This window comes from Equus caballus, chromosome 21, assembly GCF_041296265.1.
Source record: "Equus caballus isolate H_3958 breed thoroughbred chromosome 21, TB-T2T, whole genome shotgun sequence".
NCBI lineage: Eukaryota > Metazoa > Chordata > Mammalia > Perissodactyla > Equidae > Equus > Equus caballus.
Genome location: NC_091704.1, coordinates 46,876,473 through 46,895,340, shown reverse-complemented (window position 1 = coordinate 46,895,340; position 18,868 = coordinate 46,876,473). Strand labels below are relative to the sequence as shown.

The following is an 18,868-nucleotide window of genomic DNA, read 5'->3' as shown; positions in this document are numbered from 1 at the left end:
ACACGCAGAAAAGTAGAAAAGGACAGTGATATATTCCATGACCTACATTTGACAACTGTTAACATTACAGACCTCATGCCACTTCCCCCTAAATGTTTCTGCGTGCATCTCTTAAAACAATGCAGTTGACATTCTTGATGATTACGTTATACTGACTCCTTTCAAAGTAATTAAAAATGACCACTCTGGGGGCCGGCCCCATGGCGTAGTGGTTAAGTTCGCCAACTCCACTTCAGCAGCCCAGGGTTCGCTGGTTCCGATCCTGGGTGCGGATCTAGCACGGTTCATCAAGCCATGCCGAGGCAGTGTCCCACACAGAAGAACTAGAAGGACCTACAACTAGGATGTACAACTAGGCACTGGCGGGTTTTGAGGAGAAAAAAAGAAAATGGGAAAACAAGGAGGGAGACTGGCAACAGATGTTAGCTCAGGGCCAATCTTCCCCACAGAAAAAAAAAAGCATACCCTTAAAAAAAAAAATGTGAGCAATATGTTCCAGCAGTTGTGTGCATTAAAAAGTAATCAAACACTGAAAATTAAAAAGAAAATGACCACTCTAAGTTGTGTTCCCAACACTAAGCTATCAGCGGGTAAACAGAATCAGATATACTACTAAGAACTGTTTCCTGCTTCTTAGAAAACAACTGATCTAAACAAAAACAAGATGTGGAAGAGTACTGACCCATCCAAGAAGCTCTTCTGGACTTGTAAAACGGCGTCATCCTGTTCTTTGGGCAGAGCTGACATTTTCAAAAGGGCACATCCATTGTGGCAGGACCAACACCACATCTGCAGAGGGAACAGAGGTTTCCAGACACAATATACACAACTCAACAGGGGACACGGAAGCTTTGCATTTAAATTCATACTGGGAAACTTCTAACTCCAGTAAGAAATGGCTGGATATATTCAACTTTGTCAAGCCAAGAAATAGTCACTCACAATGAAACGACTGAGTTAGTCTTAAAAAAACCAAACCAGGTCTAGGCGGTCACACTCAGACTCGCTTACAGTCTAACATACACCTTTTAACTTGGCTTTAGCGCTGGGAACCTGGATGACGGGAACAACAACATTGTTATTATTAGGGTAGTAACTGTCGTGGAGTGCAGCTTATGATGTCAGGCAAGTGACATGAATTAACTCAATTCTCACAGTCACACTCTGAGACAGTAAGATTATTAACCGTATTAAGAGCAAGAGCCTGGGGCTGGCCCCAGGGCTGAGTGGTTGAGTTCGCGCACTACACTGCGGCAGCCCAGGTTTTTCACTGGTTCAGATCTTGGACGCGGACATGGCACCGCTTGTCAGGCCACGTTGAGGCGGCATCCCACATGACACAACTAGAAGGACCCACAACAAAGAATATACAACTATGTACTCGGAGGATTTGGGGATAAAAATCAAGAGCCTGAGGCTTGGAGAGAGAGACTAACTTCCCCATGTTGCACAGAAAGCTGCAGCAGCCTGACTTGACTCTGGAGGCCGTGCTCTACCTGGACAGAGCGCAGGGGGAGCTCCCGTTATTAAAGAAAGTTCACACTAGAAAGGATGGGAAGTCGGCTATTCAGTGTACACTGATACCAGACTTGCACACGCAAGCCACTACATTAGGGTGTGAGAGGAGGTAGAGTGTGCTAAGATACAGTGTCTACCTTCTAGGAGCTTCTACTCTCAAAAGGGAAAAATGTTTACAAAGAGAATAGAAGGGAGAATGTGATAAATGACAGAAGAGAATTTCAAGGAACAACAAAGGAGGGCAGAGGAGGAAGAAATCATATGAACAGCTGTTAAGTCAGAGTTTCAGGTGGTCAAGGCGGTTTTCCTGGCTTCAGTGGGAGTTTCCATTTGTTTGCTTGCTTTGCAGAGAGAAAAGGAGATGAGAACTGATCTTGGGGCCAAGTCACCCGCCAGTGGAGCCTGGGATGGAGGAAAGGGAAAGGGTGGTTGGGGCAGGTGAGTAATGTAGTGGACTTTGTGCCCCATAAAGCCCTGGCTAAGGGCTTCACTGGCTCAAGCCCCACCAGTGCCCTGGCTCAAAGGTAAATCGACAGAAGAAAACACCTTTTGTAATTCTGCCGCCCAGAGGGGCACCTTTTTGCCATCCACCTGCAACGTATAAACACGTGCTGGAAATGCCAGCAGCAGCCTGGGCCGGGACATTAGAGATCAACACACAAGCCAGGTGACACTCTCTGCACTACACTTAGAAAGTGTGAAAGGTGGAAAGAGGAAGACGATGAAATCAGTGCAGGAAATGTGGGGCAGCTAATGCCAGTAGGACATCTGTGTGGAGATCTTCATCCATGATGAGGAATATGAGCTTAGGAGAGGCAAGCCTGGAGCCTGGGACATGGGAGCTGACTGTGAGCTGACATGGCAGAGATGATGAGCTTGCCCAGAGAGCGAGGACAGAGGAAAGAGAACTGCTTCAGGAACTGCCAAAATGAGCACTGATTCCCCTCTTGGGACTTGGGGCCACGTCGTACTTTGACTCTTTAAGATTTGTAACGAGGTGGAAGTGTTAGAACACTGAGACAAATCAAAGGGCCCTTTGCTGTCCTCTTACTCGCTTTTCCAATGTCATGCTAAGCAATGTGCAGGAACCACCACACAGTTTTCACTCTGCCACATTTCGCCCAAGCAGTCCTGCCCTCTAGTTGGTGCAGCTCATTTGAATAAAGGGGGAGGCACCTTTGGCCATGACTGGGTAACAGGGTCTAAGAAATTAGGGTTCTTAATCCTTTTTATCTCCTCTCCTGGGGCAGAAAGGGTTGGTTCTTGGTGATATTCAACCCTAACTCATTTTCTATTTGGGGCACAACCGTAACTGTCTCACCTCAACTGAGGCACTCAGGGGTAATTCCCTTACTATTCTCTATTTGAAACAGTCAATAGAAAACAAGCAAAATTCTTGGTCACAGAGAGACTTCTTACAGGAATTTACCAAAAAGTACATCTTCCCCTACTGTAATATGTACAATTTCTATCTGGGTTCTTTTTTTTTTTAGGAAGATTAGCCCTGAGCTAACTACTGCCAGTCCTCCTCTTTTTGCTGAGGAAGACTGGCCCTGAGCTAACATCTGTGCCCATCTTCCTCTACTTTATATGTGGGACACCTGCCACAGCATGGCGTGCCAAGTGGTGCCACGTCCACACCTGGGATCTGAACCAGTGATCCCTGGGCTGCTGAGAAGCGGAATGTGTGAACTTAACTGCTGTGCCATCGGGCCAGCCCAATCTGGGTTCTTAATATGCATGGCTGACAATACACAAAAATAGTGTGTTAATCCCATTTATTTAGAAAAAGGAAGAGGGAACATGTACAACTGGAGACTAGAAAGCAGAGTAAGAAAGAAGGAAAGGAACTATTACAGAGGTGAAAGGACCAAGACAGCACAGTGTTTCCAAAGCAAGAGAGAAATTTAAAAGACAAACAGGGAGGACATAATCACTGTGAAAAACTAGCAATGGTGTGGAGAACTGGGGCCACGCAAGGCTCAATCAGCAGAGTGGGGGGAGCAGAACTCATGTTGCAAGAAGAAAGCAGTAGAGAGGTAAGTAGAGACAAGTAGTACAGACTCTTTCACTATGTTCAGGTGTCCAGGGAAGAGAACATAGCTTGACTCTTAAGGAAGGGATTCTTCAGGTTAAGGGAGAGGTGAGCAGAACTCATGGAAAGATACATGTGGATGAGGAAAGACTGACAGGAGCAAGTTCCAGACAAAGCAAGGGGAGACAAGATGAAGAGCCCAGGCAGAGGTTTAGATTCAGGATGAAGGAAACAGGAGCACAGAGAGAAACAACAGGAGGTAGAAAAGAAGGAAGCTGGGGTAGAAGGAAGCTGAGGAGTTGTCCAAGGTTCCACTGATGCAGGGGAAAGGTCATCTCTCAGTAAGAGGGTTAAGCGTGGAATCACAAACTTAAAAGAGAAGGAGAAAATGTTTACAGCAGCCCCAGAACGATACAGGAACCAAAGGAGTTAAACAACAGACTGCTGAGCAGAACAAGGGCCCAGCGAGGCAAAGTAACACAGAGCTTTCATGTATCCCATTAAGTACACTCTGCTGTTCGGTTTGAATATCTATAGCAATGTTCATTAGCCCTACAGCAAAAAAAGATACATGCTCAGGGCTGGAGAACAGCAGAGGACCCAGGAGGTCAAAGTCCCTAGGACGGCAGCAAGGTAGGACTGAAATGACAAATGATGCAGGTCTTCCCTGAAGAGGAGTAAGTGAAGGCAAGGACGAATGGACTAGGTGAAAAGTCAAGGGTGGCTGCACAACACCGCAAATACACTAAATGTCACTACTGGTCAACTTCACGTGACTCGAGAGCTCTGTGTTCCCTGGGTAAACGTGCAGATTCTATCTGTGCAGTATCTTTCTGCTGTCCATTCATGTAAACTCCACTGACGACTTTCAGGACACACAATTAAGGCTGATCTAATAAAGTGAGAACACCTTCCTACAGTTTCGATCAGTTATGTTGCTGGCTCCTCATCAGAACATTTTCTAACTTCCCAGCCCAAGGCCTGGCTAGAACACAGAGTATGGAAATTTCATACAATGCCGGGTGGAGAAGCAGCCTATTCCCACGTGTGTAAACAATTCATCTTTGTTTTTTCCCACAGAGCACATCCTCTTTTCCTAGATTCATCTATGAAAGGCTGAAGGACGAAGACTCTCATTTTCATTCTTCTGGAACAGAGATTATCAAAATGCAGCCTACAGGTCCAAGGGGTCCCAAGACCCTTTCAGGTGGTCTGAGAATAATACTAAGATATCATTTGTCTTTTTCACTGTGTTGACATTTGTGCTGCTGATGCAAAAGCTCTGGTGGGTAAAAGTGCTGGTGCCTTAGCACCACTCAAGGCCTTGCTGGCAAACAGCACTGGTCCACTGTATTCTTCACTGCCACACACTCACAGAAAAGCAAACTGTTTCACTTGAGAAGGTCCTTAAGGAAGGACTAAAAGTTATTAATTTTATTAATCTTGACCATTACATATTAATATTTAATATTAGTTTTTATATTCTGTGTGATGGCGTGGGAAGTAAGCACTGAAGTAAGTGTTTGTCTCAAGGTAAAGCACTTACAAGACTAAGCTGAGAGCTAAACTAGGGGCTTTTCCCATGGAACTGAAAGAATGAGTGACAGACAAACTACAGGTGTTTGGACTTTGGTATTTGGGAGAAATTTATTCTTAAAAAAATAAAAATGAATGAAGTGAGCCTATCACTTCAAGGAAAACAAGTGACAATTTGTTGCTAAGGATAAAAAGTGAACTTTCAAGCAAAAATTAGAAGTTTGGAAAACTAGCCTCTTTAGCTAGACAGCTTCCCAATATTTACAGACTTCTCTGATGACACAGAGGTGATATTAATGAATGTGATTTTTATATTATACAAGGAAATATGTTAATATTTGAACAATCTATATAACCTAGTGAACCAATATTTCCCAATGACCAATGTACAGTCATGTGCTGCATAACGACGTTTTGGTCACCGATGGGCTACATATACAACGGCGGTCCCATAGCATTAGCACCATACAGCCTAGGTGTGGAATAGGCTATACCACTAGGTTTGTGTAAGTACTCTCTATGATGTTCAGACAACGATGAAATCGCCTAACAATGCATTTCTCAGAACCTATCCCCTTCGTTAAGTGACGCATGACTGTATTATGTTGTAAAATTTTTATACCATGTTTTAAGATCCTTTCAAAGTACAAGACAGACCAACGGATTTTAATTTAGCAGTGAATGAAAAGTTCACTGATTGTTTTCAGATTCCTTATTGCAACTAACCCTTATGAAACCACCTCATCAATTTTTTGGTGTACCATCAAAAAACAATATTCTCAATTACCTGAAAAGGCTATTAAATATTCTTCCCTTTCCCAAATATGTATCTGTGTGAGGCTGGATTTCCTTCAAATACTTTCAACCAAACCCAGACATACCACAACAGACTGAATGAAAGAAGCCACTGTAAGAACATAGCTGTCTTCTATTTTCAAAAATGTAAAACAGTGCTATTCTATTTTTTTGTTTTGGATAATAGTTCTTTTTCAAAGAAATATGTTATTTATGTTAACAGGTCATGAGTTTATTACCACAATAAACATTAAAAAACTTCTCAGTTTTAATTTTTAATATGGCAAATCTCAATAGATAAAACCACATAAACAAAAACTCTTTGAGATCCTCAATAATTTTTAAGAGCATAAAGAGTCCTGAGACCGGAAAGTTTGAGAATCATTGCTCTAAATCAAAGGTTGCAAACTTGTGGGACATGAGCCAACTCTGGCCCAAAGACATATTTTTGAAACATTTGAATCAGTTGCATACATTTAGAAATCGGAAAAACTCACATAAAAATCTTCAAAGAAATCAGGACATCTGGCAAGATCAGGCCCATATTTCCATATGGCATGAACCAACTGGTACAGAAGAGCAGCCACCCCCTGGACCAGGCAGAAGGTCTCTGGTTCAGTGCAAGGGCCATGCTCATTACCTGCCTGGCCTGCTCTCATTTCTGGGCATGTGATCCCTGCTTAGACATTTTGCCTCCGACACAAGAGAGATCTTTTTGTTGAACCATTCATGTGCACAGCACAGCATTTATTTGTAATTCTCATTCCTTACTAAATTCCCTGCAGGCTTGGCAACTCCCAACCACCAATTGGAAACTGGGGTAATTGCCAGAGTCTTGCTTTCCTTGATCAGTGACACATTAAATATGGCTCCCATCCCAGTCTATTCTGTGAAAACTAAGTAAGCTCTCCATGTTGTCTCTGGGAGAAAACACTGCCACACCCACACAAAGATGAATGGTGCAGGACAAAAAGAATCTTAAACTCTACTACCATCAGAGTAGTTGGCTCAGCCTCAAAATGACTTAGGTGTTAAATCAGGCTGGCTTTCAACACTAGTCAGATCTGTAATCCTCTTAAAGCTGTTCAAAGATGTCTCTGCTAAGAACTCCAGTGCATCTGTGAAAACTTTAGAAGTCTGTCCCAGGAAGCCTCACGTCCAAGAGACTCCTCTGGGGAGTCCCTAAGATATTTTTGGATCACTCTTGGACTGAGGACAAACTCTTTAGTACCAAAGCCGAGGGCTGTAAGTAGGATAATTTGCCAGCATGGGCTGATGAGTGACCCATGGCAGTTGGGTTTCTAGATGCACTTACTGGTATGCCGTGACCCTGAAAGCGTGGCACATCCTCTTCAGGAAGAGGGGTGGGGACAACAAAGTATTCTGGCAACCTAGAAGAAAGAGATGTCATCAGTTTCAGAACTAGAGGTAACTCACTAAATATGAAAGCTTGACTTCAATGAACACAGGACGCCAAGCAGGGTGGTATGACATGGACCACATTTCCCTGTTAAGAAAAGCCAGTGCAGATGAACTGCTGCTGGTCAAATCAGTTGGGGATCAGAGTTCAAATCCTAGCTCTGCCTCTGGCTATGCGTAACCCTAGGGAAGTTATTCCACCTCTCTGGGTCTGTTTCCTCATGCATAAAATGAGAGGATTGGAATACGTGATATTCCTCATCATATAGTGACAATATAAACACCTGTGTTGCTTTCAGTCAGTCTAACACGAAAATCAGTAATTATGACAACTGCTGCCACGACACTTTATCAAGTGCTCTGACAACAACATATAAGTGCTTACTATATGCCAGACTCTCTCTCGTTCTAATTACTTAACACAAATTATTCATTTAATCCTCCCAACAACCCTGTGAGATATGCATTATTATCATTTCCGTTTTACAGATAAAGAAAGGAGACATAGCACTAAGGCCCTTCCCAGGTTACACAACTAGTCAGCATTAGTGGAGCTGGGACCTGAGTCCAAGCAGTATGACTTTAGTTCTACAGGAGAAAACTTAGGTTCTCACAAGAACAAACCTCCTAAGTAGCAGGACGTGGAAAAGTCAGGTTTTCAGAGTTGCAGTGATCAGAGATATATGGGGACACCATCTCTTCCTCTAATTAGCAGAAGCAGGTTTTATTAATAAGGCCACCTTAGTTCTACCACTGTGGAGCTGTAAACATCTTTCTCTCCAAAAGCTCGAAATAAAGGCTCATGAGAAATAAGAAGGTGCCTATGGTGTAAGAACTATGATGGAAAATAAGCAGATGGTGTTTGTATGCATGCTGCATGTTTGAAGTAAATCTCTTAAGTATTAGCTCATGCATGGGAAAGATGGATTTCCTGAATGGAAGAGATCAGAATTTGACTGTGATCAAGCTGTTAGATCTAATCAATTCAAGGGGGATGAAGCAACATTTTAAACCTCATCATGGAGATGTGATCATCAAAACCCAGACTATGGGAAACTATCAAAAAATGGCCTGGTTTCTTCAAATAAATTGCAAGAAAAAGATGATTCTATGAGAATCTATACATTAAGAGACTTCAGAAACCTATCAACCAATTGCAAGATACCAATCTCACTGAATCTTTATTAATGATAAAACAGATAAAAAGATGAAAGATAAATTAATTAAAAAATTTATAAAACAATGGGGAAAATTTGAACACTCACTGGGGACTGAATGATGTTGTTAATGTCATTGATTATGACTCCTAGCAACGCTGTGACGGCAGAGCACCTGCTCAGTCTTTTTGTGCCACCCTCTCACCTTCCAGTACTGTCTCAGACAATGCTCCGCTGCTATTCACAGGGTTTTCATGGCCATTTTCTATAGCAGTAGGTGGCCAGGTCCTTCCTTCTAGTCTGCCTTAGTCCAGAAGCTCCATTGAAACCTGTCCACCATGGGTGATGCTGCTGGTATTTGAAATACTGGTGGCATAGCTCTCAGCATCACAGCAACACGCAGCCACCACAGTATGACAACCAACAGGTGGTATGGTTTCCTGACCAGGAAATGAATCCGGGCCACAGTGGTGACAGCACCAAATCTTAACCACTAGACCACCATGGTGAGTGATATTAAGGGGTTAATGTTAAATTTGAAAGGCATGATAATGGTTTTATGGCTATATTTACAAAAAGAGTCCTTGGGGCTGGCCCCATGGCTCAGCAGTTAAGTTCACACGCTCTGCTTCAGCAGCCCAGGATTTCACCATTTCAGATCCTGAGTGCAGACCTAGCACTGCTCAGCGAGCCATGCTGAGGCAGCATCCCACATCGCACAACCAGAAAGACCTACAACTAGAATATACAACTACGTACTGGGGCACTATGGGGAGAAGAGGAGGAGGAAGAAAAAAAGATTGGCAAGAGATGTTAGCTCAGGTGCCAATCTTTAAAAAAAGGAGTCCTTAATTCTTAGAGATGGGCACTGAAATATTTATGAATGAAATTTGATGAGCTCTGGGGTTTATTTCAAAATAATCCAGAGGAGTGGGGGAGCAGGTGGAGGCATAGAGAAAACAGGAGTAGCTATGAATTAATAACTGTTGAAACTGGGTGATAGGTAAAAGGAAATTCATATTCTCTTCTTTTACATTGCTTGAAATTTTCCATTAAAACAACCTAAAAAGTAATTAAGAAAAAAGCCCCCATGATATTGTGATGTAAAACCAGGTTTGGGAACCACTGGTCAAGGCTAAGATACCTCAAACTATCAAACCCTGGAAGAATTACTTGGCTTCTGAGGTTGTGAAGCACTTGGAATATTTTCTTCTACGTCTACTTAAGTGGGTGGGCAGAAAGGCATCCCTTCTTCAGGTGTTGTTGCTGAAGTAAAAACCTCTTCACAGACCCATGGCTCTCAAACTCAGGTGGTCCATTAAAATCATACGGGAAGATTAAAAAACTCCCAATGTCCAGGCTCCAACCCAGAACGATTTAATATCAGAAGCTTAAAAGCTTTCCAGGTGTGCAATCAGGATGAAAGCTGTGGTTCTAAAAGACCCTGCTGGGGGCCAGCCCTGTGGCCGAGTGGTTAAGCGGTTAAGTTCGTGTGCTCCACTTGGGCAGCCCAGGGTCTTGCTGGTTCAGATCCCGGGCATGGACATGGCACTGCTCGTCAGGCCATGTTGAGGCAGTGTCCCACATGCCACAACTGGAAGGACCCACAACTAAAATATACAGGTGCGTACTGGGGGGATTTGGGGAGAAAGAGCAGAAAAAAAAAGAAAGATTGGCAACAGTTGTTAGCTCAGGTGCCAATCTTTAAAAAAAAAAATAAAAAAATAAGGGACCCTCCTACTCAAAGTATGCAGCAGTATCACCTGGATGCTTTAAGGAACGCAGATTCTCCAGACAGACCCCAGACCTACAGAATCAGAATCTGCATTTTAACAAACCTCCCAGACGACCTAGCTGCACATAGACTGTGAGCAGCACTGTTCCAGATGGCAATTTACAAATAGACCACTGTTTCTCAGACAGTACAGCCGAGTCCCCATGGGGTTGTTTAAACCAGATTCTCAGCTCCTTCCCCAGAGGCTCATTCTACAAGGCTGGGATGGAGCCACATTGGTTTAAAAAATTTGCATGTCTTCCCCTACTGGTGAGATTGAATATTTTACGTTGGTTAACCAATTAATTTTCTCTTATAGTCTTTTACTGAAGGGGAAAAAAAAAATGTCAGAACCAAGTACATTAGCATACGTATCATGCAGTCACTCAGGAAAGGAGGTTGCGCAGAGATGGACAGCTGCACACCAGTGAGGGGAGTCTGAGCTGTCCCTCCCATCTCAATGAACTTGAGGTGGTTCTACGGAGCCTCTGCCATGAGACTCTGGTGTCTACAAGCAACGAACCCTCCCCCCTCCTTGGAAAGCACTCATTTTACTCTTTAGGATGAGTTTCGAATCCAAAGTAAACAGCCTCTCCAAATATGGGACAACTTTACTCAAGAGAAGTTGTATGATCCACTCAGGCACAGCCCTACTTAGGGCGCAGGAACCCCCAGAGTGACAACATTAGAGTAGCAGCGTCTTCCTGTGGCAGCGTCAGCCAGGTCATAGGTTCCCTCTGTGTTACAGACACCCCACAGGGTTCTGGACCTTCTGATACCTTCACAGGGAGGTGGGATGAGAGAAAGGCTTTTCTGAAAGCACAGGCTCTGGGACTGCAAGAGCCAGCTCTGACCTTGGGAGAAGGTGGAGAGGACACTCAGTTTCTTATTCTTATCCAAACTGACTGAAGCCCCGCATAGCTACAGGGGCTTTCATTCATTCAGTCAGTCAGTCCCCTATTTACTGAACACCTCTTACAAACCAGGCACTGTACTTGGCTCTGAGGATATAATGATGAGCAAAACAGTATCCCTGATTCCCCAGAGTTGACAGGTTGCAGAAACAAGCATTAACCAAATGGTGACAGATAAAAATAAACTCACAACCACAGGACGTACTGTCAGGACAGGCCTGCAGTGTGCAATGAAAGCTCTCACAAGGAGACCTGACCTAGTCCTGGGAAGGCTCCCTAAGAAAGTGACACCTGAGTTACGATCTGACAGATGAAGTGGAGGTAACTACACTTGTGTAGCTAGAAGTAAAAGGAGCATTCCAGACAGGAGACAGTACAGGCAAGGTCTATGGTAGGGTGCGGTATGGTGAGAGAGGTATACACAGTCAGAGAATCAGGCAGGAGTCAAACCACAGAGGGCCCTATAGCACTCGTTAAGAGCGTTGCCTATATATAGACCAAGAACAGCGGCGAGCCACTGAAGCAGGGGATAAGATGATCAGATGCACACTGGAGATGCTCGCCCGGCTGGCTACACAGAGTGCAAGCTGGGAGACAGAGAGATAGGAGAGTCCACGCAGGCAGCCACCACAGTGGTCCAGGTGAGAAACAAAGCACGGCTTTTCCCGTATCAGCTCCACGGGACAGAAAGGCAGGAATGGGGAGTGCACGGCTGGGGCAGTCCAAGGGGAGTGCATCTGCACTGAGCACGCTGAGAACCAAAATCTTGCTACAGCTCCATTCTCTCCACTGACCACTAATTAAAAGCTTCCCTCCTGCCTTCTCTACTGGGTTCATTGTTGATGTGCTGACATCTACGCAAATACCAATGAATTCAACTGGTATGTGGCAGGATTTTTTTAAAAGCAATTCTGGGAATGGGAATGCCTTCTATCAGTATCAATATCACATTACAAAATTTTCCCTCCTAGGAGCGGGGGTTTCTAACCTCTTTCTGAGCAAGAGCTAGCTTTTCCTTTTCAAGCTTTGTGGCTCTAAAGAGGGGAGGGGGCGGGGGGGAGTGTCATACAGACACTTGCCCGCAGGCCGCTCCCCAGTCACCCCAGTTTACGCTGTGACAGGAAGGCTAACCTTATAAATGTTTGAGAGTGATCAAAACCAAAATTGATCTGAAGAGGTCCATCAGAATCATGAAAACAAAGTGCTCCATGAAAATACAAGTTTATGAAACTGTTGGTAGGTATTGTGGAGTATGTTCCAAAATGATACGATTCAAGTTTCTAAACGAGGATTATGCAGAGTCATCCTTTAAAAATGTAGGTCAGAGAACATCACGCCTCTGCTCAGACTTCTCCTCACTGCAGTAGAGGTTCTTGGGAAAGCCTCCTGACCTGGCACCCCCAGCGCCCCTCTCTGCCCTGACCTCACTCCTATGGCTCCGTCCCTTGCTGGTTCCTCTCCAGCACCTGGGCTCCTTGCTGTTCCTCATGCAAGCCAGACAAGATTCCACCTCAGGGCCTTTGTTCCTATTGTTCCCTCTGCCCGACCAACCCTCCCACCAACACCTCCAGCACTTCCTAACCCCTTGCCTGATCTGTTTTTCTCCATAGCACTAATTACCTTTTATTTATTTTTCACTTTAAAATTTTTTTTTAAGATTGGCACCTGAGCTAATAACTGTTGCCAAACTTCTTTTTTTTCCTCCTGCTTTTTCTTCCCAAATCCCTCCAGTACATAGTTGTATATTTCAGCTGTGGGTCCTTCCAGTTGTAGCATGTGGGATGCAGCCACAGCATGGCCTGATGAGTGGTGCCATGTACACACCCAGGGTCCGAACCGGTGAAACACTGGGTCACAAGAGCAGAGCACAGGAACTTAACCACTCGGCCATGGGGCAGCCCCGGGGCAGCCCCAGATTACTTTTTAATACACACAATGAGTCATTAGCCTATGTCGTTTTCCTCCCTTGAGAAAGCAGCTCCAGGAGGGCAGGCATTTCCGGGCTCTCTGTTTCTGCTGCATCTCTAGCAGCTGGGATGCTGCCTAGCACACGTGGGCACTCAAAAAATTTTATTGAATGAATAAATGAAGTGCTTGATAAAAGGAAAGCAAATACATAATATAAATTCAGAAATGCCTCTAAGAGTTTTACACTTAGATTACAGATACAATAATGGGGTGAAAAAGACACAAATTCACTTTTGAATGTTTTAAGGAACGCTTCAAGGGTTTCTTTAAAAAGCAGAGTATCGATGTGGAGAAAGTGGAACACTCATACTGCTGATGGGAAAGGAAAATGGTGCAGTTGCTGTGGAAAACAGTCTGGCAGTTCCTTAAAAGGTTAAATGCAGACTTACTATATGACCTATGACCTAGCAATTCCACTCCGAGGTAGAGACCCAAGAGAAACGAAAACATGCATCAGCACAAAACCCTGTACACAGATCTTCATAGTAGCGTCATTCATAACAGCTGAAAAGTGAAAACAACCCAAATGTCCATCAACTGATGAATAAATAAAATCTGGTATATCCATATCATGGAATATTATTCAGTAATAATTAAAAAATGAAATTCTGGGGGCTGGCCTGGTGGCGTAGTGGTTAAGTTCATGTGCTCTGTTTCGGTGGCCCAGGTTTGCCAGTTTGGATCCCAGGCATGGACCTACATCATTCATCAAGCCATGCTTTGGCAGCGACCCACATACAAAAAATAGAGGAAAATGGGCACAGGTATTAGCTCAGGGCTACTCTTCCTCAAGCAAAAAGAGGAAGATTGGTAACAGGTGTTAGCTGAGGGCCAATCTTCCTCACCAAAAGAAAACAAGGAAATTCTGATATATCCTAGAAAATAGATGAGCTTTGATACATTATGCTATGTGAAAGAAGGCTGGCATAAAGACCCCATGTTATATGATTCCATTTATATGAAATGCCTAGAATTAGGCAAATCTATAGAGATAGAAGTAGATTAGAGCTTGCCTAGGGCTGGAGGAGTAGGGGGCACCTGGGGAGTGACTACTAAGGGGGGGTATGGGGTTTCTTCTTGGGATGATGAAAATGTTCTAAAATTGACTGTGGTGATGGGTGCACAACCCTGTGACTATACTAAAAACACTATATTCTTCAAATAGGTGAACTGTATGGCATGTGAATGAAATCTCAATAAAGCTGTTAAGAAAAGCCCAGCCCTGAAGGCTTACCTTTCACTGACTCGATAGCCTTCATTGACCCTCACTGCCTTGTACTTCATGTTGCCCTTGGTCCGCTCCAGTTCCCAGCACCAGTCCTGAAGTGTTTCAAACATCACGGTGTGGTTCTTGGGATCGGTGGCTAACAAAACAAAATTTAAAAAGACAATAAAATCTTGTCCTGAAGCACCGGTATTTTAATGATGTGAGAGTGGATCCTCAGGCCCAAATTTCCTCCACTAAGCCCTTTTTTTTAAAAAAAGATTTTATTTTCCCCTTTTTCTCCCCAAAGCCCCCCGGTACATAGCTGTGTATTTTTAGTCGTGGGTCCTTCTAGTTGTGGCATATGGGATGCCACCTCAGCATGGCTTGATGAGAAGTGCCATGTCCGAGCCCAGGATCTGAACCAGCGAAACCCTGGGCCGCCAAAGCGGAGTGCGTGAACTTAACCACTTGGCCACGGGGCCAGCCCCATACTAAGCCCATTTTTATCCAAGCAGAATGAATTCACTGCTTAGTCCTAACCTTTTTCTTTCTTTATTTTTTGGTCATTAATCCAAAATTACAACCAAAGCTCTGTCTTTTTATACTGGAGAAAAGAAGTTGTTCTTGTTCCATTCCTTGCAAAAGTAATTTATAGCTTCACTTTCAGTCATCTGACCATGAGATAATTTATATAACATAAAAAGATCCTGTGAAGTACTAAAAGACAGGGCTGGTACAAATGCTAAAATAATAAAATATTTTTAGCCTTACCAGTGTGTGCATAGGATGGCAAACGTATTTGAATAGCATGTCAGACTCCTGAATGTAAATCCTCCTTCAATTGGAAGATGCACTGCCAGCAGGAGGACTCTCCAGTGTGACACCTGGTTACTAAAGGCCATGAACAAATCAGACAGCCACAGCGAAGGCCAGGGCCTGCCAACTGATGGCCATGTCACGCTGACAGGTACTATGACCCTAGCCATGCCCTGCTACTACCTGCCAGGAGATGCCCAGGCACACTGCTCTCCAGCCTGGCAGATGTGTCCTTGCTCCTCTCCTGAGCCACAGCATTGCTTGCTGGGGGTGACACGCACCACAATAGTCTTGGAAATTCACACAAATCAGTTAGCTCAAGCCCTTGCATATCTTAAAAACACAAGCCTTCTGGGAAAAATAAAATCTGATAAAACTCCCACCTGCTCCTTTTAATAAAATCAGATCATTGTTAAAAGGATGATAATAAGAATAATGATAAAAACAGTAGTTAAGCTTATGTGTGCCAGGCACTGTTCTGAACATACTACCTTTATTAACTCAATTCTCACTACCGTATCGGGTAGGTAATACTATTTCCTCCATTTTACAGATGTGGCACAGAAAGGTCAAGTAACTTGCCCAAGGTCACAGAGCTAGGCAATGGCAGAGCTTGAATTCAAGGAAATTTCCATAAGGTAATAAATGCAAAAAAAAAAATTCCCCATGGACATAAATAATAATACTCCAATTCAAGCATAGGTCATCTTCCTAGCAATATAGATAGGTCCTTCCCTAAAATCCCATGTTATAAGCATTTAAGACCTTTCATCTAAAGCACATCTGTAAATATTAAGCCTGAGAATAATTAAAGATGTTCAGATTGCAAAGCACCCACCTCTACAAATCCTTACTCAGTGAATAAGCTAATCAGTCAATTCACATCTACCAGTTGTAACGTTTACTTCTAAAAAAAAATGGAGGTTGGAAGGAGGAGAAAAGAAGGATGGACTCATACTAGAATAAAAGAGATGGAACATATCCTGAGCCTTCTGGCACAAAAAGCCACCATAAGGTAATGAAACTGCCAGTGTCGATCAAGGTAAGAGTTTCCGCACAGAGATCAACATATGTTGGCGAGCCGAGAGACTGTCCTACGCTGGGTCCAGACCAAGAATCAGGATATGAGGAAGAGGCAGAACTCCTAAAATTGAGTATGATTTTTCAAACGTAAACCAGTAAAAGTTTATATAAACTATAGTAATCAACAAAGAAGTCATATTTTGTGTATCTTTCATTGCAACAAGCTGTTGTAAGGTAGGACCCAGTTAATTAGCAGTTGGACACACATCGACAGTGAAAAGATCTGTCATTCACAAAGATGAACTTACTGAATTAAGTAACACATTTTACGTTCAGCCTAATAGTCATACTAAGTATATTTACGTCAATCTAATTCTCTGAACATAATCTGTCCTGAATAATACGTAGTTATACTCCCAACCCTCACTTAACAACTGTACCCAACGTGCCATGCATTTAACAATCTACAATCTTTACAACACTTCAAGGGAAGTATGAACACTGCTGTTTTTAAAATGAGACACAGAGGCCCAAGGGTTAAGTGCCATCCCTAGGATCACACAGCTACTAAGCAGCTGAGCAAGGATTTGAACTCAGGTGGGACAGACCTCGAAACTCATACCTTTTCTACTAAACCACCATAGTTCCCAAAACGTAACCTGCTCTCCCAGATATCTACTCTGCACATGCCAATCCTCTACCTAAAATACTCCTCTGGGCATAAGAGACACTCCCACACCCTCCACTACCAGCTCAGGCATAGCCTCGGCCCTCTGACTGCCCTCCCTCCCTCAGTGGGGTTGGAGACTTCCTGCTTCTGTCCTCATGGCCCCTTCCACCAGAGGATACACCGCTCAGCCGCCTGTTGACTTGATGCTCTTAGAGCGCAAGGATTCAGTACTGTTCAGCTCCATATCCCCACACTGCTTGACCCATAGCAACCATTAGATAAACGTTTCCCAAATGAGCAGTTAGTGCACTACAGAAAGTCTGATCTATGACGTTAAAATTAACACGCCGCTTCCCTGACGAAAAGCACATGGCACACAGGATCACAAAACATCAACTTCCTGTGAACAGTAATGGGCAGAGCAAGTGAACAGATGGAGGGGAGCGGTCTAGAGAAGGAAGACGGACATCTGTGGAAACACTGCACAGCGCTACGCATTTTTAACGGCTAATTCAGATGACTGAAGTTTCTTACTTAAAGACTGCTCTCCTTCAGTGAACTAAAGAGAAAACATTTAGAATCTCAAGTTTTCTAACCAAACTGGGTTTTTGATGTGCTCTCTTATGTACAACTGTTTCATTTCCCCCAAAATATCTGTTGTAAAGTACATTCTGGTTTCTTAAAAACTTTCTAGAATGCAAGAGTCTTATTTTCTAGAGTCTTATGAAACGAAATCAAGTATATTAAAGTAGAAAAAGAACCCAGGACAATCAGGTTATTTTATAAAATAACCTGTATATAAAATATATATACAAAAAAGTGTGTGTGTGTGTGTGTGTATATATATATAGATATATATTTTTTTTTTGGTGAGGAAGATTAACCCTGAGCTAACATCCATGCCAATCTTCCTCTATTTTGTATGTGGGATGCTGCTACAGCATGGCTTGAAGAGCAGTGTGTAGGTCCACACCTGGGATCCAAACCTGTGAACCCAGGCTGCCAAAGCCAAGCACACGAACTTAACCACTATGCTACTGGGCCAGCCCCAGTAGGGTTGTTGTAAACTTGTCTCAATTTCGTTTCTTTATAGACTCACATTCCCAGTTACAATATATTGATTTTCTCTTTCATAAAAAACAAATAATCCCTCACAAAAAGTGAACAACCTAAAAGATAAGTTAAAGCAACAAAGATCACAGGAAAAAAAATAGAAACTTTTTTTAAAGGAAACTTGAGTCACCCAAGCAAGAGGTCACCAATTGTTTGAGAAGAGGAAAAACAAAACTCATGGCTGGGTTTTCTTCCACTAGTTTCAGGTAGGAATTGAAAGGGTCCTGCCTCCCCACAAATTAAAACCCAGCGACACTTACCCGTGCTGTTCCGTGCTGCGGCTGCATAGGAAAACAGGAACAGTCGTTTCAGCAGTTTAGGGGCCTGGGTGTGATGAATGATGCCACTCACAATCTGGAAAAGAACCAAGCAATGTATATAGTCAGGCTTTTGGCAGATAACACTGAGAGAGACAAGAACCAAGGTGTCTAGGTTTTCAGTCATGCTAACTCTCACCAAGGTCTGTATCCATGACTTCATCTCTTGGAATAATGCTAAACAAACAGAATGCTAACTATTTTGTCAGGTTTTCTAAAAGCTTTGAACTTCTAGGGAAATTTTTAAAACACAGTCTAACTTCCTAAAAACGAAGTGCTAAGAAAACTTAGCGCCATATTCAGATACTCTAAAAATCTGACATGTCAAAGACATACAGCTGATGTGAGATAATAACCAAGACTCATTGCTATTCTGATCTACTTGTTGCAGCCTTTAGGATCTTCTAGAAGATAAGGAAAAGAAATCAATCCACCACGCTTTTTGTGCGATGTTTCAAACAAAAGTATGTTTGCAGAGATGACTAAAATCATCATTCAAAATGAAAGTTTCTGGCTTCTCAGGGAATTTTCCATATCTACACTGCTCCTTTTCTGCTCAGAATAGATACTGGAATCGTGTTTATTATTCTAACTGAACGGCCACAC

General features: G+C 43.2%; 1 protein-coding gene across 1 annotated transcript in view; it reads right to left on the bottom strand.

Annotated features, from left to right (window-relative positions):
• The window catches only part of MTMR12 (myotubularin related protein 12), a 70,349-nt gene that overhangs the window by 15,601 nt on the left and 35,880 nt on the right, over positions 1-18,868 (bottom strand). Inside the window, exons 6-9 of the mRNA XM_023625797.2 lie at positions 18,206-18,299; positions 14,351-14,480; positions 7,200-7,275; positions 683-789 (exon numbers count right to left, since the gene is read on the bottom strand). Of these exons, the coding sequence (XP_023481565.2) occupies positions 683-789; positions 7,200-7,275; positions 14,351-14,480; positions 18,206-18,299 (407 nt within the window). The remainder of the gene's footprint in view (positions 1-682; positions 790-7,199; positions 7,276-14,350; positions 14,481-18,205; positions 18,300-18,868) is intronic.